Below are 23,737 nucleotides of genomic sequence, written 5' to 3' on the forward strand. Positions count from 1 at the left end.
CACTGTTCATTCAGAAAGTTTTCCCCGATTCTCCCATCTTCACATTTTCCTAAGAGTATTGTCTTTGGTTCTCTAGAGTCAAATCTGGATTTGTCCCCCTCCCCAATCTAATCCAACAGGCATTTATTAAATGCCTACTATATGCAAAGTATGTAAAAACTGGGGAGACAAAGATAAAATGAAAAAATAATACATATTCTGCCTTGTATTGTGTATGTGTTCTGTTTCCCCAGTTGATTGCCAGTTGTGAGTAATTGTTGGTTGATTGACTGATCTTATGGTCTTACCCTCCTTGATAGTAGACACTATCATTTTTTATTTTCCTAAAATTCTGAGCACAAGACCTTGTCTGTAGTACCCAAATGATGAATGTTTATTGAATTGAATTGTAAAGAAAGTGCTGGTAAAGTGAGCTGCTTGTAATCTCTCTGAGCCTCAGCTTCCTTGTCTCTTAAAATCTAGATCATCAAAAATTTGAATGTAGGTAAAACTTCTTTTTCCTAGAGTTGGTGCATCCTTTCAAGAAAGGTGCAAACCTTTCTGACCTGTGGCTTTTACTCATTGCAGGCTGCCATATGCCGCTGCAGTCAGCCCCTCTCTGGATTTGGGTCCCGCTGTCTGGAGGATGAACAGATGTTACAGGCCATTAGCCAAGCCAACCCAGCAAGCTCATTCATCTATGTGGTAGACACAAGGCCAAAGGTACCGTCTGAGGAGATTCATTGAAATTCTCAAACTCAGGGCTTGGTGTACCTCTTCATTGTTCCAGATGTCTTATTCATTCATCCATTCATGTAGCAGATATTCATTAAGCACCTACTGTGTGCAAAACACTGTGCTATAGTGATGCCAAGTTTGGTAAGATATGATTCCTGCTGTCAGGGAGCATAAATTCTAATGGGGAGGAAATCTCCCAGAGAGCAATAACACATACAATAAGAGCATTAAGAGCAGCTGGGTGGCAACTCCACAGAATGCCAGGCCTGGAGTCAGGAAGATCTGAGTTCAAACCTACTTCAGTCACTCACTGTATGACCCTGCTTAAGTCACTTTACCTCTATCTTGCCTCAATTTCCTCGTCTGTAAAATGGAAATAATCGCCCAGGACTATTGTAAGAATCATATTAGGTGACAGTTTTAAAGTGCTTAACCCAGTGACTGGCACAGTGGTCACTATATAAATGTTAGCTATATTACTATATAAATATTAGTTATTGTGATTATCAAAAGAAAGAAAATAAGGAATAGTGACTTTCAGTTAGATGGTCTTTAAGGCCCTTTATATATTATTTATATTGTATGATATTTATTATATTAGCGTTAAGGACTGTAATAATTGACATAGAGAGCTCTTAAATTTACAAAGACCTTTGTAAAGCTGTCTTCCCTGTGACTACTACAAGCAGTATTATTCCCATTTTACAAGATGAGCAAATTGAAGTGCAGTTTTGCACCTGCAAATCAGGTGATTTGCCTCCTATTCACAGCTATGTCTGATATGGAAAACAATCCCAGGTTGTCCTGACTTTAGATTCCAGTAGTTTGTCTACCATTTAGACATATTAGAAATGGCAGTCAAATGTCTTCAGCAGCTACTTTTTCTGGTACAAGTATTCTTACTTTTTTTTTTTTTTTGCATCCAGGCTCCATTTGGAAGTCTGATGCAGCCCATAACCTCTTTCTCAGAATAATGTTTTTAAGTGCATAAAAGAAAATCCTTAGGATTACAAAGGAAACTGAATGTATTTAAATACAATTATTACAATTTTTTTTAAAAAATCAAGTTAATAGACCACAGGTTAAGAACCCCTACTCTATTGTTGTGGCTTGTAATTATTGTTTTATTTGTAGAAAGGATTCTTAGCCTCAAGTCAACAGACATCATCTCAAAGGATCCATGGATAGATTTCAGGGGACCCATGAACTTGGCATAGGAATAAAGTTTCCCTCATCTCATTGCTAAATAAATTTAGCATTTCCTTTGATTATTTAAAAATATTTTTTTCTGAAAAGGAAGCCCATAGGTTTCATCAAACTGCCAAAGAGATCCATGACAGAAATAAGATTAAGAATTTCTGATTTATAGTAATATTTGTCCTAACAAGATCACTTGCTACCCACTGCAGCCATGACTTTTCCTTCCCCTGTATTGTATTTTGTTTGTTATTCATTTAATGGCTCCTTAATTACCCAGTGTCTCTAAGATAAGAGATCTTAATTAGCCACTGTCTCTCTTTAGAGCACATTTGTTTTCTCTCTGCCCAAGTTAATGTACATAAGTTATGCTTTAGGTGTTTTGCATATTTCTTATTAATATGAACCACTCAGTCTGTGTAGTTGCCTATCTGATAAGGCCAGTAGAACTTAGCATCTGCACTGCTACAGTGATACACAAGGACACAATTAGCATAACATATTGGTGAAAGTATATTGCTATTTCCTAAAGTTTCAGATTAAAAAACCTGTGAAATCCTACCCTAACCCCTAATTTAGGCCCTAGTTGATTTTCCTTTTTATGCGCAGCATTTCAAATGATTTGGAAACTAAAGAATAACATCATTGAGGCTCCTAGATGTAAAAGCATTGTCCTTTCTTCACCCAGCCCATTGATACCTACCCTATACTGTTCTTGATTTACAGTTGAATGCCATTGCCAATCGAGCAGCTGGCAAGGGTTATGAAAATGAGGATAATTATACCAATATTCGATTCAGATTCATTGGTATTGAAAATATCCATGTGATGCGGAGCAGCCTACAGAAACTCCTGGAAGGTATGAAGGCTTGGTCTTAATTGGAAGGAGGTGGGGAAGGAAGAACTGGGATCTGGAAGAATCTGCCATAATATATCTCCTAATATATATACAAAAAGCATGTGCTTTGAAGGTGGAGCCAGAGATGTAATCAAAAGAAGAGAATCAGTTGCCATGTGGCATTTGATATAATGTGCTGTTAATATGTTTGAGGTTCAGCACACCAAATATTGAGATTGAGGAGAGCACTTGACACCAAGTGTTGGGATTTGGTCATGTGATAAATTTACAATGGCCATTTTCTTTGCCAAAGGAACATTTACTTAGGAGAAGAGGTTACATACAAAATGAAGAGATACGATAGATATCAGGAGTGGTAAAATATGAAATATATTTGGGAGACCCTATGGTTAGGTACCATGAAGAAGGGGAAGAAAGACATCACGAGGCAGAATGCTAACTCAAAAGGGATTCAGCCAAGATGGCGTGGGCCATGGGCAGATTTAGAGAGGAAATTTAACCTTGGGGGTTTGACATAACTTGGCTTTCTGATTGGATAGGGTTACCACCCAGGGTGGACCTGTAAGGTTGAGCTGATCCCCATTAGTGCCCTTTCCTGCTTGCCTCAGAAAGTAATCTTATCAGTATTTCAGACTTTCTCTACTAACCCATCTAGTTACTCAGGACCTCATCGCTGTTATTGGTCAATATGGTCCTAAAGTGTAGCTAGATTGGTTTAGAATGTAGGGGCCAGGTAGGAACAGATTTCAACTTAGTATAGTCAGGAGTAAAATCAATAATGATAGAACCATCTGGAAATGAGGTGAGGTGCTTCAGTAGGTTTATTCCTCTTTGAACATATTTGAGGGGAATCTGGATAATAGCCCACATAATTGAATAGCCCACAATATTGACTTCTGATACCCATCCATGTGGCCTTGATTTAGGTACTTATCTCTCTGAAATAAAGTAGTTATCCCTTCCACATTGAGAGCATTAGGGGCAGATACCTCTGCAATATGAAAAATCCACATAAAATTTTTGGCTCTCCCTTCATACCAGAGAAGAAATCTGAATTAAATGCCATTAAAAGATGAAGCATGTTGATATTAAGCAATACTGCATATTCATGTGTTTTATGCATTTCTGAGTCTCTTCACTTTTTTCTTTGTTGTCTGCTGGCATTCACATGTCATCTGTGGCTTCTGCAAAACTCCCCAGAATTCCCATTTAATTTCCTATGGTGACCTGCAATGTATTGAGACCATGATGGGGAAAGTCAAGTGTGGAAGCGATAATTGTAGTTTGACTAGATGATTTGTAAAAGGTCCTTCTACAATGAGGGAATTTGTCTTACTTGACTATGCATATTCATTTCAAGGATTTTCTTTTTATTTCTTTTCCACTTGGGAAGGGGTAAATGAGAGGTAGAAAAAAATAAATGCTTATTGATTAAAAATGAAATTTTTTAAAAATTAAAGGGTTCTTCCAGCTCTAAATTTTATGATCTCAAGTTGCTAACAGGATTCTTGCTTCATTTGTCACATAATGGTTGGAATAGACTGCCTTACGAGTTTGTTCCAACTCTGTTATTCAGATCTATTATTCAATGTTTCCATTGATTTTACACCATAGTTGAGAACAAGTGAGCATCTGTGTTGTGGAGATCAATAGAATACTTAACTACAGGAATGGTAGCCTAGTCCTGTGGCAAAAGAAATGTGAATTTTGTGGTTTAACCTCCTTGTTAGGGGAAAATGCTCCCAAGTTACATCTGCATTTTTTGCTCTACTGGGTAAGAACAAAGCCTTGAGCATAATAATCTTGGTCACCTGCCATCACCACAGAATCTTTCAGGAAAGATGGACAATCCTTTAGAATTCTGGTCTTAGAAAATTTCTTCCAGACTGTGCAGAAAGGAGGAATTCATGACTAAACAAGGGATAGAAAAGACTACACAAGATAAAATGGAAAATTGCGTTTACATGAAATTGTACAAGTTTTTGCACAAACAAATCCATTGTAATAAAAATTTTAAGGGATACACAACTGGGAGAAAATCTTTGTACCTAGTTTCTCTGATAAGGGTCTCATCCAAGGAACTGATTCAAATGTAAAAGACAGCCATCTTTCAGTATAATATGAGCAGGTAATTTTCAAAGGAAGAAATCCAAGCTATCAACAGTCATGAAAAATCACTGGTAGCTTCAAGATTCTGCCTCATAATAGGTGGGGGAAAATTCCAAAAAAAAATATAAATATGGGAGGGGCTATAGGAAAACAGGTGCATTGTTGATGGAACTATGAATTAGTCTAGTTATTCTGGAAAGCAGTTTGGAACTATGCCTGGAAAATTTGCCAAACTGTTCATTTCCTTTGACTCGCCTGTACTGCTACTAGATCTGTGGCCCAACACAATCAAAGAAAGTGGGAAAAGATATGTATATATGAAAATATTTATAACAGTTCTTTTCATGGTAACCAAAATTGGAAACTAGGAGGTGTCCTATTGGGGAATGTCAACTGTGGCACATGAATTTAATAGAATATTAATGAGTCATAAGAAATTAAACAGTTTCAAAGAAAACTGGAAAGACAATTCATGAACTGATACACATTGAAGTGAGCAGAGTTAGAATAGCGTATACATTGGCAATAAGCATAGAGAAAAGCAACTTGGACGGCTTAAAAACTTGCAAGGATAATAGTGCCATTCACCTCATGTCATAGAGGTGATGAACTTAAAACCTAACAAGAGGCATTCATTTTGAGATTTGGCTAATGTGGGGATCGGTTTTGCTGGACAATATGTATTAAGGCCATTTTATTTTGCTTATTGCTGAGGAGATGGGCATGGGAATGGAGAGCAACAGTAACAGATTTATGAAAAATATGAAGAAAAGAAAAGGAACTTGGGATCCTATTGTACCTTTGTTTTAGGGAATTTTCTTCATACTGTCAAGAATTTTCACAAGGTATGGGGAAGCTAGGTGGTGCAGTGGATAGAGTACCAGCCCTGAAGGCAGGAGGACCTGAGTTCAAATCTGGCCTCAGACACTTAACACGTCCTAGCTGTGTGGGGCAAGTCACTTAAACCCAATTGCTTCAGCAAAAAGAAGAAGAAGAATTTTAAAAAGAACATCTTGGTTTGTACCATACCATACTTTGGTATCCCCAGTGATTTATTTGGAGTCTTTTTTTGTTTTTCTCTAACCAGGCATGGTTGACTTGAATGCTTGTCTTTGTTTAGCTCCTTTACCCAAAAAACTGTAGATCTGGATTTTTGCCTGCTAAGCACCATTATGGATCTGCTTACCCAAGTGGTTTCATTGTGCCAATCATTTAAAGACACACTATCATTCCTTAACTGCTCCCCATTTATAAAATGGCATATGTCAGAATTCCAAGGAAAGAGTGAACTTCCTCATTTCCCAAAGAACTAAGACTCAGAGATAGGAAGTCACACAATTCTGTGAGGAAAGGCAGCCCTTGAACTCAGACCTTGTGACTCTGTATCCTGTCTTCTTTGGCTTGCTTTTGGGGGCAAGAGCGGTGCTAGAAATACTTCATTTCAGTCATTGGGTTTTTTTTTTTCTCTCTTAAGTCTGTGAAATGAAAGTTCCATCTATGAGTGACTTTCTTGCTGGCCTGGAGAACTCAGGGTGGTTGCGACACATTAAAACCATCATGGATGCTGGAATATTCCTTGCAAAGGTAATTCTCAGTACATTTGCAAAGTCACTTCTGAACTGTTGGAATCATGCTAATATTACAGGATATAATCACAATCAATTGTAAAGTGTTATAGACAGGCATGGTTTTAGTATTTCTCCCAATCGCCCTACTTTGCTTTCTTTAGGAGAAAAAAAGGAGATGCTAGCTTGGGGACAAACTTTTTCGGTCATTTATATGAAAGCAGAATTTTTTTTTTTTTTTTTGCTGAGGGGAAGTAAGATTTCAGATTCTTGGTCAAAAACAGAGATGCTTAGTTTTTTAGCTACTTTGAGTAGCCAGAATTAGTGGCTGCCACTCTCCTTATTCTCTTGTCTGAATTCATCTTTATAATGTGGTACTAGCATTGCAAAAACATAATGCAGCAGGGATACTTTGAAATATCCTCGAGGACTACCCATGATTCCAGAGGACTCATGATGAAACCTGCTGACCACCTCCTGATTGAGAGGTGAGGGATTCAGGGTGCAGATTGGGACACTTCCTTTTGGATATGACCACTGAAGGAATCTGTGCATATTTATAATAGAGCTTTTGCCTTTCTTGCTTTCTCAAGGAGAGTGAGAAGAGATGGGAGGGAGAGAAGGTGGATCTTCTTTGAGAAAAATTGTAATTAAAGAATAGATAAATATCATGACTGCATTTAAGGTCAATGCACTCATGATATTTATCTATTCTTTAATTACATCTTCCAAAGGCCTTGTCTAGCTCTAGAATTTGAACATTCTTTATTATAGCTTTTTATTTACAAGATATATGCATGGGTAATTTTTCAGCATTAACAATTGCAAAACCTTTTGTTCCAATTTTCCCCTCTTTTGCCCTACCCCCTCCCCCAGATGGCAGGTAGACATGTTAAATATGTTAAAGTTTATGTTAAATACAATATATGTATACATGTCCATACAGTTATTTTGCTGTACAAAAAGAATCGGACTTTGAAATAGTGTACAATTAACCTATGAAGGAAATCAAAAATGCAGGCAGAAAAAAATAGAGGGATTGGGAATTCTATGTAGTGGTTCACACTCATTTCCCAGAGTTCTTTCCCTGGGTGTAGCTGTTTCAATTCATTACTGCTCTATTGGAACTGATTTGGTTCATCTCATTGTTGAAGAGGGCCACGTCCATTAGAATTGATCATCATATAGTCTTGTTGTTGAAGTATATAATGATCTCCTGGCCCTGCTCATTTCACTCAACATCAGTTCATGTAAGTCTCTCCAGGCCTTTCTAAAATCATCCGGCTTAGAACAATAATATTCTATAACATTCCTATACCACAATTTATTCAGCCATTCTCCAATTGATGGGCATCCATTCAATTTCCAGTTTCTTGCCACTGCAAAAAAAGGCTGCCACAAATATCCAGGTCCCTTTTCCTTCTTTAAGATGTCTTTGGGATATAAGCCCAGTAGTAACACTGCTGGATCAAAAGGTATGCACAGTTGAATATTCTTTTAGTAATATATCCAGAGAATCCACTTGGGCTATCCAGCTTTTAACTCTCAAATATGTTACCAATTCCTGTCCTCCTCTAGCTCAGTGATGTTCAGAACAAAATTCTATACCTCCCTTTAACATAAAGTTTCCCTTCTGGGCCATGGACTCTTTTTTGACCATCATCTCCCCATTAGAATATAGACTCCTTGAGGGCAAGGACAGTATTTGCTTTTAGATGTGTATACTTAGTACTTAGCATTGTCCTTGCCACATGATATTTTGTCCATTAAAAAACCACATCACTTCCTGAGTTCTCTGTTTCTGTTATTGGCACTCTAGATTCATAGCCTCAGGAGTCCTCTTAGATTCTTCTGCCCAGATCACCTTAGAGACCCTTAGATCACCTCAGCCCACTCAGTAGCTGCATTTTTTCCTCTCTCTGCAGCATTTCTTGTATATATCCTTTTTCCTGCACTCACACAGCCCTCATCTCTTCACAGCAAATGGTGGCAAAGCCCCCTCTTAACTGGTCTCCTCAAGTCTCTCCTCACTTCAGTCCTTTTTCCACATGCCTTCCAAAGTGATATTCCTGGGTTCAACCATCACTTCCTTACTTCATTGGCTCCCTCTGGTTTGGCTTTTAAAGCTCTTTACAACCTCGACCGTCTCACCTTTTTAGCCTAATTGCATGTTATTCTGCCATTCATTTTATGGTCTGGCCAAATTTATTTCCTTGGTGTCCTTCACATATGACAGACTTTCCATCTCTCATTTGCCTGTCTCCTTTTCCTAAAAGGCATTCCCTACTGCAGGGCTGTTAGCTGGTACAGTAGATAGAGCATTGGGCCTGTGGTCAAGAAGTCCTGAGTTTAAATCCAGTCTAGGACACTTACTAGCTTGTGACCCTGGGAAAGTCACTACTTCACCCTGTCTGCCTCAGTTTCCTCATCTGTAAAATGAGCTCAAGAAGAAAATGGCAAATCACACCAATATCTCTGCCAAGACAACCCCAAATGGGGTCACAGAGAGTCAGACATGACTGAACAACAGCAACAACAATCTCCCTCCTCACCTTGACCTTTGAGAATCAATCCTTCAGTTCTTTTCAAGAATTAGCTCAATTACCACCTTACCTGTGAGTCTTTTCTTGGCCTTCTCTGTTACCAGTAGCTTCCTCCTGGGCTACCTTGTATTAGCTCTTATATGTGTTCAGTATTTGCTACCATCTCTCCTATTACTGTGTATTACTCTTTTTTTTTTATTTAATAGCCTTTTATTTACAGGTTATATACATGGGTAACTTTACAGCATTAACAATTGCCAAACCTCTTGTTCCAGTTTTTCACCTCTTACCCCCCACCCCCTCCCCTAGATGGCAGGATGACCAGTAGATGTTAAATACATTAAAATATAAATTAGATGCTGTGTATTACTCTTACTTTTACAGCAAGGACTGTTTCACTTTGTCTCTCCCACATCTAGCTTGTTGCTAAGGTCATAGTAGGTACTGGTTGATTTGCACAGATCATCTCACCATTCATTTTTCTATTGCTGAAGTCAGTACGCAATGCAGAAATTATCATGCTTCCTTTCCCCACCCTCTTTGTTCTTCTCAGGCAGTGAAAGTGGAAAAATCCAGTGTCTTGGTCCATTGCTCTGATGGCTGGGACCGCACGGCCCAAGTATGCTCTCTGGCTAGCATCCTTCTTGATCCATTTTATCGGACATTTGAAGGTTTAATGGTAAGAAATCCTTTTTCTGTTTGTGAGGAATTCTAAGTTGACTCTTACCAAAATAGTCTACCTCTGGGGAGATAGTTTGGCCTTCGAAAGTTTTTATTTTGATCCAGATCTCTAATTTCATCTGTTAGAAGGATACAGATTAGCACTTTGCCTATAACATAAAGGTTTTGGCTGTTGCCTGCATCACTGAGTGGTTTGGCTTGTCTGGCCACACAGGTAGTATGTGTCAGAGACAAACTTGAAGCCAAATCATCCTGACTCCAAGGGTGATTGCTATACAACTGTCCCTTTCACATCACCAGGGTACAGTGCCTCCGTAACCTAGAAAATCCACATACAAGTTTTTGGTCCTCCCTTCATACCAGAGAAGTCTGAATTTTTTTCTTTTTCTTTCATGCCTTACAATATAATTTGGATTAATGATTTGGTCATAGGCTCTGTGTCATCTGTAGCTTCCACAAAACTCAAAAATTCCCATTTAATTTCTTATGCTGACACACAAGATATAGGAACTGTGATAGGAAGAAAATCCCAGTTTGGAAGGGATTCTTGACCTCCCTTCAAAGTACCTGCTTCACCTTGACAAGGCCTGTTTCCTTCTTTGTAAAATGAGGGGATTGGACTAGATCATGTCTATGATGCCTTCAGACTCTTCGGCTTGTTTTAGATTTTTGGCTATCGTTGTCTTTCCTACATCAGGCACACACAGTTAACGTGATCTCTGTTTTGCATGCTGAACCCCTCACCCATTACACAGAAGTTTTGTGCAGAGGCCCTCCTGTAAAAAGATATTTGCAGGGCTGTGGGAACAATTTAGGGAAAGAATTGGGGGCAGGGAATATGGCTCCCTCAAATGGGTACATGGACATCATGCCTCAGATGTCAGCTCTTTAAATTTCAAACAGATACAACTAGAGATCTTACATTTACTGTGAAAATCACAAACATTTATTCCAAAAACCTGAAATCAAAACAGAAAAGCTTTACTTTCTTCGGAGGCAGCTGGGGCTACACTGGCTGTAATACCAAGCCTAGAATCAGGGAAACCTGATTTGGTCTCAGACATTTATTAGCTGTGTGACCACTGGCAAGTGACTCTGCTTCTGTCTCTTTCAGTTTCTTCATCTGGAAAAAGGAGATAATGATAGTACAAATCTTCCAAGATTGCTATAAAGATTAAATGAGATATTTAAAAAGTGTTTAGTACAGTGCCCAGAACACAGTAGGTAATTAACAGAGACTTATTGTCATTGTCTTTATGTTAAGGGCATTTAATCTAATCTTTTATAAAACTTATTTCATTCTTGATATAAGTTCTCAACAGAAATACTGCTTTGGCTTTTTTATTTTGTTTTTTAAAGCTTCACTTTAATGTGTTCATTGGAATTGGATTTAATGATGACTTTAAATGGCCTGACGTACCATAGTACAAGAGCTAAAAGAAACCATACTATATTTAATGCAGAATATTTTCTCTTGGAGGAATCTTGAAATTTATGGGGAGCATATTGAGCCCTTTAAATGAATTCTAAGTAACTTAGTTGTTGCTTTGGAAATTCACTATATTCCATCAGTAATGCAGCTTCAAGTTGTGAGAACTTCATTGAAGGAAAATCACATGAATATTTAAGTCATTGTCAGAGCATCTCCCTGATGTTAACTCTTTTTCTCTTTTGTCATGAAATGTCAGGTCCTCATAGAAAGGGAATGGATCTCTATGGGCCACAAGTTTTCACAAAGGTAAAAACGTATACATATTGTTGGAGGTGGGAGTTCAGTAGTATTGGTAGTAAAATAAGAACAAGTGTATTCTACATAAAGTTGATCCAACTTAATTTCTCAGGAGCATTACATTATAACCAATTCTGGCAATTATCCATTTAAAACATTGTTCCTTTGGAACTATTAGTCCCTAGTAATCTTATTTGTCTTAATGTCATGTTTTCTTGCAACCAGATAAGGATATTAAGCAAAGTAATGCTTGAATTGTCAAAAGCCTTTTAAATTCCAGGACAGCCTTAAATTTGAATCCAGCATATTTCCTCTTTAAAGATAAATTCCTTTTGGAAGAAAAAAAACTGAGTGCAAATTTCTGTTGTCACTGTTCATTTCTTAAAGAAATTAATCAACGAATATTTATTTGATTCCTACTATGTACCTCATGGCCCCTACAATTATCCCTTCCATATCATGGGGGTTAGGAGATCAGCACCACCACAATCTGGAAAATCTTGAGTAAAAATGTTGGCTCTCCTTTCAAACCAGAGAAAAAGTCTAGATGTTTTCTTTTTCTTTTATGAGGTGTTTATAGTACCTCATTGTAAAATTTTGGTTAAATATTTAGTCATTAGTTCTGTGTCATCTGTGGCTTCCACAAAACTCCCCAAAGATTCTTATTTAATTTCTTATGCTGACCTGCAATATATTGAAACCATGATGGGGAAAGAAGCAATATGAAAGGGCTGAATGTACTATATGTACCATGTATTCTGTGTTATAGACAGTTCAAAGGAAATAGGAGATATGACCCCTGTCTAGAAGGAGCTCTTTGGCTGGTTCTAGTTTCCCTTGGATGTTGTTCTTCTTTATTTTAGCTGGATTTCTAATCTGTCACCATCTAGGTGGATTAGTAACCTGAGGTATTAAAATCCAGTCTTTTCTCCTGTGCAAGATATAATGTTGAAGCTTATGACTTTCTCGCTTATGTTTAAATTGCTAGATGTGGTCACTTGGATGGAGACCCCAAAGAAGTCTCCCCTGTCTTTACCCAGTTTTTGGAGTGTATCTGGCAGTTGATGGAGCAATTTCCCTGTGCTTTTGAGTTTAATGAGCTTTTCTTACTGGAGATCCATGATCACATTTTCTCCTGCCAGTTTGGAAATTTCATAGGAACCTGCCACAAGGAGCGAGAGGAGCTGAGGTGAGTTGAGGAAGAGGCTTCTGGAGTGTAGTCATCTGAGACCTTTGTAACTGATTTTAGAGAAGAAGAGCCTGAGAGGGAGGTTCCAAGGAGAAGGAGGTTTGGAAGCTGATGACTTGTCTGTAGCTTATTTACAAATCGAGCAACAACATGCCCACAGTGCACATGGAAATATTGAGTAATTACCCTGAAGTCAAAGGATGATCAGTTAGGAAACTCAACGTCTGGATTTTGACCCAGACTCTCTCCTTTATTGACTTGGTGGTGATAAACTGGTAGCAGTTTACTTGCCACAAACCTGGGAGATAGGTCAGAGCAGTAGTGTTATCCTCATTTTACAGATGGAGAATCAGAGGTTCATCAGCAAACTCACAAACAACCTGCCTGCTGCTTATAAGGATTTGTGTGTGTGTGTGTGTGTGTGTGTGTGTGTGTGTGTACAACCAAATGGCAGGCAGATTGATATTTTCTTTCTCCCTCCCCCAGAGAGACAAGTGTACCATAGTGAATTTGGTAGGATGTCACAAAGGCCTGCTTTTATGGCACATTGTGGTATGGAAGTCCAAGTGAACTCTGAAGTGGCAGGAGCATGCAAGCTCCCTCTCAGCAATAGTTTTACATCTGCCTTCGGAGGACCAGCTTAGGTTTGTTGTCATCCAACCAGCTACTTGGTTATGAATTCTTTTGTTATGGTAATCCATAAAACAAAGACAATTTTAAAATTGTCCTCAGTGCCATGCAACCTTCTTTTGAGAGTGAAGAGGTGGTGGGAAACAAAGAAGAGGATGCTAAAACTCATGCCATCTATTCACTTCAACTTAACTGTTGCTACTCTAAATGTGAGATCATTCTCCAATGACCCACAGCTGGAAGAATTCTGTTGATTTTGGCACTGTCCCTGTCTGTACTTAAAGACTCCAGACCTCATAAATAACCCAGAAGTTGACTGAGGGAATGTCAACAACAGTTGGTGTTTATCCTTCTTTCATATCCATATGAAATCGCTTATGAGAATAAACTATATGTATACTGAGAATATTTTTAATGAGCCAGAAAATAGGCAGACTGTAACAGTATATACCATCATATAACTGGTAGATTTGGAGGATACAAAATCTTGTCGTCTTTATTATGTATTAGCTCTTTAAAATGGAAAGTTAATTCTGTAGAACCAAATATAGCTTTATAGAATTGCAGAAATACAGAGCAACAAGCTGAATTAGCTTTGGAAGGTTGCAGACTTCATTTAATGACCTCATGTATTTTCTCAAATGACATTCTGCCTTTCTTCTACTGGTGGCAGTATTTGGCCACAAGTCACTGTGAGTGCCTATACATCTTCACAATATACATCTAATCTTTATTTCCAGGCATATGTACTCTCTTTCTTGCCATACTGACCTAATGCTATCCATTGTATATCAGAAGTATCGAATTTGTGGCCCTTGTGTCTGACCCAGATTAAAGTGTAATTGAAAAAAATGTTTAACAAAATAAATAAAAATACAATAAGATAGATAATTGTGGTTTTCTCAGTTAATATGCAGTTCACAGGGATTAGTTCCTATTTATTTTTGACACCATTATTATATGTCTTATCCCATCACCCAGCTCTGTGGGTAGATGGGTAGGATATATACTACCTCCCATGCCTGAAATACTGTTGGAACCCTTAGCTTTTCTCAAGATTCACATCAAGTACCACCTCTGACAAAAGGCCTTTACCGATCACCCCTGTTGTTAGTGCCTCCACCAAAGAAATTACTTTGTATGCATCTTATATTTACTTATCTTTGTTCATATTATATCTCCCAAGTTAAAGATAAGCTCCTGGAAGGCAAAGAAGGTGTTATTTTTGTCTTTGAATTCCAGCACTTAACATAGTACTTGTTGAATTAAATTGACATTAAAATTAGTATCAGCCACAGTGCATAAGTTGGAGGTTCACAGGAACCAGGAGAAATGGAGCAGTAGATACCATTAAAAAACGTAAGGTGGAAAAAGAAGATAGGCTTGGCATGTGGCAAGAGTAAAAGTGCTGATATTTCTTTGACATCAAGCAGGATCAAGGAATGGGACCACAGAACATTGTGTGAAGCCCCAGAGTGAACCTGTGGGAGGACTCAGAGACATTGACAAGCATGGATGTGTTGGAGGCCATATCCATATCAATGACAAAACCTATCTTTGAATATTTGAGAGTGCATTTTTTGGACAGATAATTTCAAACTTAGAATGTTTTCTTTTTTTGCTGAGGCAATTGAGGTTAAGTGACTTCCCAGGGTCACAGAGCTAGGACGTGTTAAGTGTCTGAGGCCAGATTTGAATTCAGGTCCTCCTGACTTCAGGCCTGGTACTCTATCCACTGCACCAGCTAGCTGCCACAAACTTAGAATGCCTTTCAAGACTTCGCCAAAATTACATGGCCAGTTAAGTACTGGGCTGGGCACTTTTGACAATACTATGTTATTAATAAGTGTTCCAACTGATGATATCTCTCACCTCATTTCCCTGTCTGCCCTCACTCTCCCCTCCACTTGAGTTATATCACTTCTTACAAAAACTTGGTTGATTTGTGAGTTCAACTGGACTTTGTTGCTTCTTTTTTAAACAGAATCTTTGAGAGAACCCATTCTTTGTGGCCTTTCCTGTTACAGAAGAAAACTGAGTTCAGGAATCCACTGTACAAGGGCATTGCTGCTTATGGGGTACTTCATCCCAACACCTTACCATTCAGCTTCCAGTAAGTTCCTAATTTATGTTTTCCCTGTCCTCCTTTCAGAGTAAAATGAGTAAAGACAATGATTTTTGTTTTGTTTTGGGGATTTGGCAACTTTTTGTAAGTTGCCAATTTTCTCCCAGTACCACTTTGCCAGAGTTGGGAAAAGATAAACACTGAGCTAAAATACATGGAAGATCACTATACATGGTGCTGAACGCCTGTAACCCTCGCTTGGGAAGAAGCTGAAGCTGGTGGAGTTCTGAGTTATAGTCAGCTAAGGTGGCCCAAGGCAGAAACAGGGCAGGTCAAAGCTTCTGTGCCAAGGAACAGTGAGATTGGAGTGGGTGAGATAGGGAGGCCTGTGATGACTGCATATTTTAAAATCAGCCGGAGTCAGGAATTCAGGTTAAGGGAAAATCTTCACTCTTTATTCTCAGTAGAGGTGAAAAAGGATCGGAGGTGAAGGGGGGATCAGGATCGCAATGTGTGCAGCTGCAACAGGAAGACAGCCAGCAGTCTCTCCCCGCTCATCTCTCCGCCCCTCTGCCTCCACCCAACGAAATCGTCATTTCCTATACAACACATCAGGACTTGCACAAAGAGTGGGCGGGGGTCCATTCTTTCTCCAAGCATATATATTAATAGAGTATGGTCTCATTACTATTTAGCCTCATGTGCTTGGGACCTCAGTGCATCAACTCGAGCTTCAGCCCATTACAGAGGCCAATCTCTAAAAACATTTAAAAGAAAGGAAAATAAATACAAATTGACTTTTTGGGGCAGCATGTCAGCCGTATCAAGAAGCAAGACCCCAGGGCCACATTAACTGACAGCTTCATTTTACATCAGAGCTTCTTAAAATTTTACCACTCATGATCTCATTTCCCTGTGAAATTTTTATGTGACCCTGGGGTGTGTGTGTGTCTGTCTGTCTGTCTGTCTGTGTCTGTGTGTCACATAGGTATACAAATCATTTACTGATAAAAATCATAATTTATTTTAAAATAATTCTTTGGTATCATAATTTTGCTACTTATTAAAGATGAAAGCAAATTTGCATACTATTGAGATGGATGTGCTTGTTTATTTTTACATAAAGAATTAAATCTTGGCAGTATATTTAATACCTTTTACTTTTGCTAAATTTTTTGTGACCCTCACATTCAGCCATGTGACTCCATATGGGGTTGTAAGCTTTTATTTAGATGGTCATATCTTGCATGAAAAAAAAAAAATTAGGTTCTGCACATAGTTCTAACTTAATTTCTGTGCCAAAGTAGCCACAGCTAATAGAAATCCATTAAGGGAAGCTAGATGGTACAGTAGATAGAGCACTGGGCTAGCCGCCAGAAAGACAAATTCAAATCCAGACAGACTAGCTGTGTGACCATAGGCAAGTTATTTAATCCCTATTTGCTTCAGTTCATCTTCTGTAAAATGAGGACTCTGGAAAAGGAAATGGCAAACCTATGCAGTATCTTTGCTAAGAAAACCCCATGGATTTTTGTCCATGAGAGCAGGTAAAATCAGACATAACTGAACAACTCGACAGCAACAAATGGAAATCACATATCTTTTTTTAACCTTGAAAGTAATGATTCAACAAACGTTTATGAAGTACGTGATAATGTTTGCAAAGTGCTATGAATGGACATGATCAAGGATAGTAAGCTTCAAAGAGTTTATTAAGTAATGGAGTAATGGCCAAACATACAAATAACTTAGATACAGACAGAAATACATTATGTAAACGAGATATCCAGGCAGAATACTCTGAAACATATGAGGAATAAAGAAAGAGATAGGGAAGTATCAGGAAAAAAAGAATGTGGCCTCAGAGAGTTGGACCTTGCAGAAGGAGGGAAGGATGTTAGCAAATAGATATGGAGGAATAGGAGCCCATTATGGGTGAGGAGCCAATGTGGACAAAGATATGAATGTGGGAGGGAGTTGGATAAGAAAGAGAAATGAAGAGTAGTCCATTTGACCAGAATATAGAGTACACATAGGGTGAGAAGTGAGCTTGGAGAAATAGGATGGGGGCAGAATATAGAATGCTATAGCAGTAAAATGCTACTTTGTTCAGTAGGCTATGGAGAATCACTGATGAGATTTTTTTGTTTTGTTTTGTTTTGTTTTCTCTTGAGTAGAAGATTAACAGTCATCCTCACTTATTAGGAAAATTGCTCAAACACTGATATAGAGCAAGGCTTCTGAAACTTTTTCTACTTATGACCCCTTTAAGACCAAGAAATTTTTACATGACCACAGGTATATAAAATATGTATAGAAATTAAACATTTACTTATAATAAACCATAATTTTGAAACCCCTACATTTAGTTACAAGACTCTATATGGAGGGGCAGCTTGGTGGCGCAGTTGATAAGCACTAGCCCTGAAATCAGGAGGACCTGAGTTCAAATGTGGCCTCAGACACTTAATACTTCCTAGCTGTGTGACCCTGGGCAAGTCATTTAACCCCAATTGCCTCAGAAAAAAAAAGACTCCATATTGGGTCATGGACCACATTTTAAGAAACTAAGAAGACAGTGAATTATGAGTGCGGGTATACCAGAGGTGGAAAGCCTAATCTTTCTGTAATTTCAGTAATTTCAACCTCTCTGCTTATCTATTCTCTTAGCAGAGTAGAAGAATGGCCTGATCTGGGGTCTTTTCCCTGTACCTGTTCACCCAAGGTTGTTGCTTTAGCTAGTTGCTTAATGTCCAGAAAGCAAATAAAAGAAGAAACACAAAGGACCTTTTTACCTACCACCTACTTCTGAACTTTGATTGTCAGAATTAGTTGTGTTTAAAAATAATATGTACTTTGCTATTGTGCATTCAAGATAGGAATATTGATTCTTCATTCAGTCTTATCCAAAACTCCTTAATTACATGGCACACACTTTGCTTTGTACTTTTTAAACATAATTATCATGTAATGTTGGATATTATAATTGTGTTAATCCTATCCTTCTACTAAACTATAAGTGCTATGAAGTTTAGGATTGTCCTATCTGAATTGTGTATTTCCCTCAGCATTTGGGTTGGGGTTTCTGCAAATGGTCAGTGGTTGATCAATATTTATTGAGGCACAATCATTCTGGAAAACAATTTGGAATTATGCTTTTTTTAAAAAGTCACCAAAATGCACATAGCCTTAGACCCAGAGATTCTGTTACTGGGCATATACTCCAAGAAGATAAAATACTGAGTCTCCCCAAAGTCTGAGTGCAATTTGAAGCTTTTAAAGCTTTAATAGCTTAAATGTTTGGGTACATCTAACAACACTTTGTGAAAGCAAAGAACTGGAAGCAAAATAAAGCTCTGTTATTCGGGGCAATGGATGAATTGTGAGGAGGGAGAGATAAAATAAACATTTATGAAGTACCAGCGTCAGGCACTGTGCACTTTACAAATATTATCTCATTTGATCCTTATAACCACTCTGTCAGGTACTACTGTTATTCCCATTTTCCAGTTGAGGAAACTAATACAGGCAGGTTAAGTGACTTGGGCAGGGTCTCACACAATTTTATAGGTATTTGAGGCCAGATTTGAATTTGGGACTTTTCTGACTCCAGACCCCCAAATGGCATCACTCTGTGGGAGTCAAAGTACAGTACAACTGTGCAAACTGTAGAAAGGGAAAGCAAAGCCCTGGAGAAGGGGTGAGAAAATATACCTCCTTCCATTACAGAGGTGAAGGACCATGGGTGTGAAGTACACATTTATAGTCATCAACAATCCATGCATTCGTTTTACTTTTTTTTCCCTTTTATAAGGAATGGCTTGCTGGTTAGGAGAAAAGAAAGGAAGGAGCTATTCAGAGAGAATGTGATATAAAAACAAAGGGCATCAATAAAAATATTTTACAACAGAAATGTTCATTGAATCAACTTTTTTTCTGTAGAAATATTTTGGAGTGAAGGCTTTGTCGAAAAGTCTTCCTTTTCATTTCTGTTTGGGACCTTCCTCAGTGACTCTTTTGGTGGGTGGGAATCGGTCTTTAAGAAATGTCTGTCAAGATTAGAAGGGAAGCAATAAACTGGGAAAATATTTTTACAGTCAAAGGTTCTGATAAAGGCCTCATTTCCAAAATATATAGAGAATTAACTCTAATTTATAAAAAATCAAGCCATTCTCCAATTGAAAAATGGTCAAAGGATATGAACAGACAATTCTCAGATAAAGAAATTGAAACTATTTCTAGTCATATGAAAAGATGCTCCAAGTCATTATTAATCAGAGAAATGCAAATTAAGACAACTCTAAGATACCACTACACACCTGTCAGATTGGCTAAGATGACAGGAAAAAATAATGATGATTGTTGGAGGGGATGCGGGAAAACTGGGACATTGATACGTTGTTGGTGGAGTTGTGAACGAATCCAACCATTCTGGAGAGTAGTTTGGAACTATGCTCAAAAAGTTATCAAATTGTGCATACCCTTTGATCCAGCAGTGTTACTACTGGGCTTATATCCCAAAGAGATTATAAAGAAGGGAAAGGGACCTGTATGTGCACGAATGTTTGTGGCAGCCCTGTTTGTAGTCGCTAGAAACTGGAAACTGAATGGATGTCCATCAGTTGGAGAATGGCTGAATAAATTGTGGTATATGAAAATTATGGAATATTACTGTTCTGTAAGAAATGACCAACAGGATGATTTCAGAAAGGCCTGGAGAGACTTACACGAACTGATGCTGAGTGAAATGAGCAGGACCAGGAGATCATTATATACTTCAACAACAATACTATATGATGACCAGTTCTGATGGACCAGGCCATCCTCAGCAACGAGATCAATCAAATCATTTCCAATGGACACTAATGAACTGAACCAGCTATGTCCAGAAAAAGAACTCTGGAAGATGACTAAAAACCATTACATTGAACTCCCAATCCCTATATTTATGCACACCTGCATTTTTGATTTCCTTCACAAGCTAATTGTACAATATTTCAGTGTCTGATTCTTTTTGTACAGCAAAATAACGGTTTGGTCATGTAGACTTATTGTGTATCTAATTTATATTTTAATATATTTAACATCTACTGGTCATCCTGCCATCTAGGGGAGGGGGTGGGGGGGGTAAGACGTAAAAAATTGGAACAAGAGGTTTGGCAATTGTTAATGCTGTAAAGTTACCCATGCATATATCCTGTCAATAAAAGGCTATTAAATAAAAAAAATTAAATTAAATTAAAAAAAAAAAAAAAGAAATGTCTGTGACCTTCTGCCCCACTGTGACTGGCCACCCTCATAACTTTCCTTGTGTTTTTGAAGGTTCTGGTGTGGAATGTACCATCGGTTTGACAAAGGGATGCATCCCAAACAGAGCATGCTGAACCATCTCCTCCATCTTCTCAATCAGCAAGTGAAGATAAAGGAGGATATGACACACTTAGAAACTGTGAGTGTCTGGGGGCCCTTCAAAGATAAGGGCTTTTTTCTTTCCTCAGTTAGCATGGCCAGCCCACCTACCAGGATGCTCCCTCAAGTGCTCCCTTTTTATGCAGAATTGTAAGTGGCTTTAGGCATTGCATTCAAATTCACAACAGTTAAGTTCCCTTTGGAGTGATATAGAATAGGGAGAAATGGAAAGCCCTGCATTTGGATTCTGAAAATTCACAAGCTAACTGGAGGGTGAGGGAGCTATTGCTCAATGCTAGTCTGTGTTAAAAGCTAGAGGGTTTTAATGGATACTAAGCTCAGTGTAAGTTACACAGGCGACTTGACAGTCAAAAAAAAAAGCTAGTTTTGTCCTAGTCTGTTCTAATAATAGCAGTATGCTGTCCAAAATAAAGAAGTTGATGGAGAACAGGCCAAAATAGAGACAGGTGTGGAAGGGAGAAGAGGAGGGAAAGACCCTCGTGAAAGAGAATTCTTCATCAGGGCATGATCCTTGTACTATAGGAGTGAATCAGTTCTGTTCCAAGTAAGGCACTGCTTTTTCTGTTCATTGTGACTGAGCAAGTAACTCTTTTTTGTTCTAAAAATTAGATATATCCTGAACATATCAGATCCCATGCCCTCTCAGCTTTTGGATATATTGCTGGGAGTGGGGGAAAAAAAGCCTCAATAATTTGTTTTTCAGAAGTTGGGAAAAGATAACTGAAAGGTTTCAGCCCACCTATTATCATGAGACGAATCTGCATTAGAATTAGTTTAAGGCAGAATTTAGAAGGAAGGAGCTTTTTACCTCCTTTCCCCTCCCCCTTTTGCTTCACTATGGCCCCACACACAGACCAGCATCCTTTGTGCCATTTCAATAGCTCCATGCTAGCTCTTATTAAAGCTTCTTTGTTCTGTCTTGTTCCCATGGAGCCTTGAGACGTGACTGGCTTCCTAATGCTATCCTACTGCTTCACTCAAGTCGTGTCAGTGCATTAATGTATTTCCTCGCCTTGGAGACAAACTGTTTTATTTATTTATTTATTTATCTATTTTTCATTTTGCTTATTTTAATGAGTTTTTTGATTTTTAACATTCATTTTTTACATGTTGAGTTCTGAATTCTCTCCCTCCCCAGGCTGTGTTTTAAAAGAATATTCTTGGGTAAAGTATCTTATCCCAAAGGCTCTGTATGGATGGAAATTTTAAGATCTTTGGCAACTGGTAGAAATGTTTTTGGGGCATGGGGCAGGGGTTCAAAGCAAGTGCCAGCAGGGAAGATTGTTCCAGCACCTGTCTGGACTGTTCAGTTTCTTCTCATGTTTCATAGATCCTTCTCTCTCTGTCTCTCTCTTCCTCTCTCTCTCTCTCTCCCCTCCCCCACCATTCCTTTTTACTAAGATAGAAGCTGCCAAACCTCAATGTTCTCTCCCTGGAAGATACTTGTATTCAGCCTACAACTGAAAGTGCCTTGAGTAAGCCTCTGAAAAATCCACTGCCTGACACCCCATGGAGCTGTGACCAGCTGCCACCTGCCCAGTTCCCCAATGGGAGCCTAACAGGGGAAGGAGATGCATTGCCTGATCTGGCCCCAAAGCAAAAACAGTCTGTGTTCACCTCAAGCCAGCCAGCTGGCTCTGGAACTAAAGGCCAGCATCAAGAAGAAATGTACGCCTTTGGGTACAGTGAAGTAGAACAATATAGTCAAACCTCCCTGACTAATCTTTGTCCTTCTGTCTAAAGTCATTAACTTAACTGGTGATGGGCAGAGAATATTCTTCTTAAGGGCTTATATGGAGTCCAGAGAAGGCAGCTACTCCCATTATTCCCTGCAGATGAAGCAATCAGTGTGCACATGCCAAACTGTGGGAGATAGAAATGAGGAAGAAAGCATACATTTGTATTAGAATGGGATTTTCAGTCAGAAATTCCTTGTTTGCCCCCATGCCATACAGAAAAAAAAAACCCAGCTACTTCTACCACCCTCTTTGGATCTCCTTTCTTTTCCACCCTCACTGACTCAACCTGGAATAGATGGAGGCATTAAATATTAATGCAACAGAACAATACAGTAAAATGGTGCTAATTTTTTTTAAATGGAGAAGTCTGAATTTAGAATATTTTATTAAAAAATGTTACTTTGAAAGACACACAGCAATGCACAGCAAGAATTCATACTTCTTCCAGTACTTACCTAATGAATAGAGGGGACTCGTAAGTAATAATAATTCTTAACCACCATTCTAGCATGAATGGGAGCAGATGGGTTTTAGATCTAGATGGATTTACAAGTGAATTCTATCTAACATTTAAAGAACAATTCCAATACTATTTTAACAATTTGGAAAAATAGAAGAAGAAGGAGTTCTACCAAAATCCTTTTATGACAGAGATATAGTGCTGATACCTAAACCGGGAAGGACTAAAGCTGAGAAAGAAAGTTATAGACCAATTTCCCTAATGAATACTGATGCAAAAAAATCTTTAAGATATTAGCAAAGAGATTACAACAACTTATCACCAGAATAATATCTGTGATCAAGTGGGATTTATACTAGGAATGCAAGGCTGGTTCAATATCAGATTTTAAAAGCATCAGAAAACATCTAGAGAAAGATTTTATAGTCCCCCAGACCCCATAGAACATTCATTTGCTTAACAACTTCTTTTCTCCAGAATAGTACAAAGAAGTTTCACTTCAGTGACAAAAATCTCAAAATGCAAAGAGATATCAGAGGTCATTCAGTCCATCCTTACCAAGAAGCCTCCTTCCTCTTCCCCATCACTAGTAAGGAATCAATCTAGCCTCCACTTGAGGATTCCCAGTCTTAATGGGCTCCTGCCCATTACCAAGCATGAAAATTCATCTTATCTCTGTACAATCCCCTTACTGCTAGGAAGGTCTTTACATCAAGTCCTGATCTGCTTCCTTATTACTGAACTCTGGTACTTATTCAGTCCTCTGAGACTAAGAGCAAGCCCAATTTCTCCTGCCATGGTGACTCTACCAGAACACAAAGACT

General features: G+C 38.4%; 1 protein-coding gene across 4 annotated transcripts in view; it reads left to right on the top strand.

The window, feature by feature from the left end:
• MTMR8 (myotubularin related protein 8) overlaps positions 1-23,737 on the top strand; it is a 39,683-nt gene that overhangs the window by 13,091 nt on the left and 2,855 nt on the right. Inside the window, exons 6-14 of one of the 4 annotated variants that reach the window (XM_023507246.2) lie at positions 568-702; positions 2,641-2,773; positions 6,357-6,466; positions 9,544-9,669; positions 11,360-11,409; positions 12,389-12,589; positions 15,204-15,332; positions 20,607-20,733; positions 22,120-22,394. In XM_023507246.2, the coding sequence (XP_023363014.1) occupies positions 568-702; positions 2,641-2,773; positions 6,357-6,466; positions 9,544-9,669; positions 11,360-11,409; positions 12,389-12,589; positions 15,204-15,332; positions 20,607-20,733; positions 22,120-22,394 (1,286 nt within the window). The remainder of the gene's footprint in view (positions 1-567; positions 703-2,640; positions 2,774-6,356; positions 6,467-9,543; positions 9,670-11,359; positions 11,410-12,388; positions 12,590-15,203; positions 15,333-20,606; positions 20,734-22,119; positions 22,395-23,737) is intronic. The other 3 variants (XM_003775156.4, XM_031945210.1, XM_012553559.3) reach the window with 3 other exon arrangements.

The sequence above is a fragment of the Sarcophilus harrisii genome, chromosome X (genome assembly GCF_902635505.1).
Source record: "Sarcophilus harrisii chromosome X, mSarHar1.11, whole genome shotgun sequence".
NCBI lineage: Eukaryota > Metazoa > Chordata > Mammalia > Dasyuromorphia > Dasyuridae > Sarcophilus > Sarcophilus harrisii.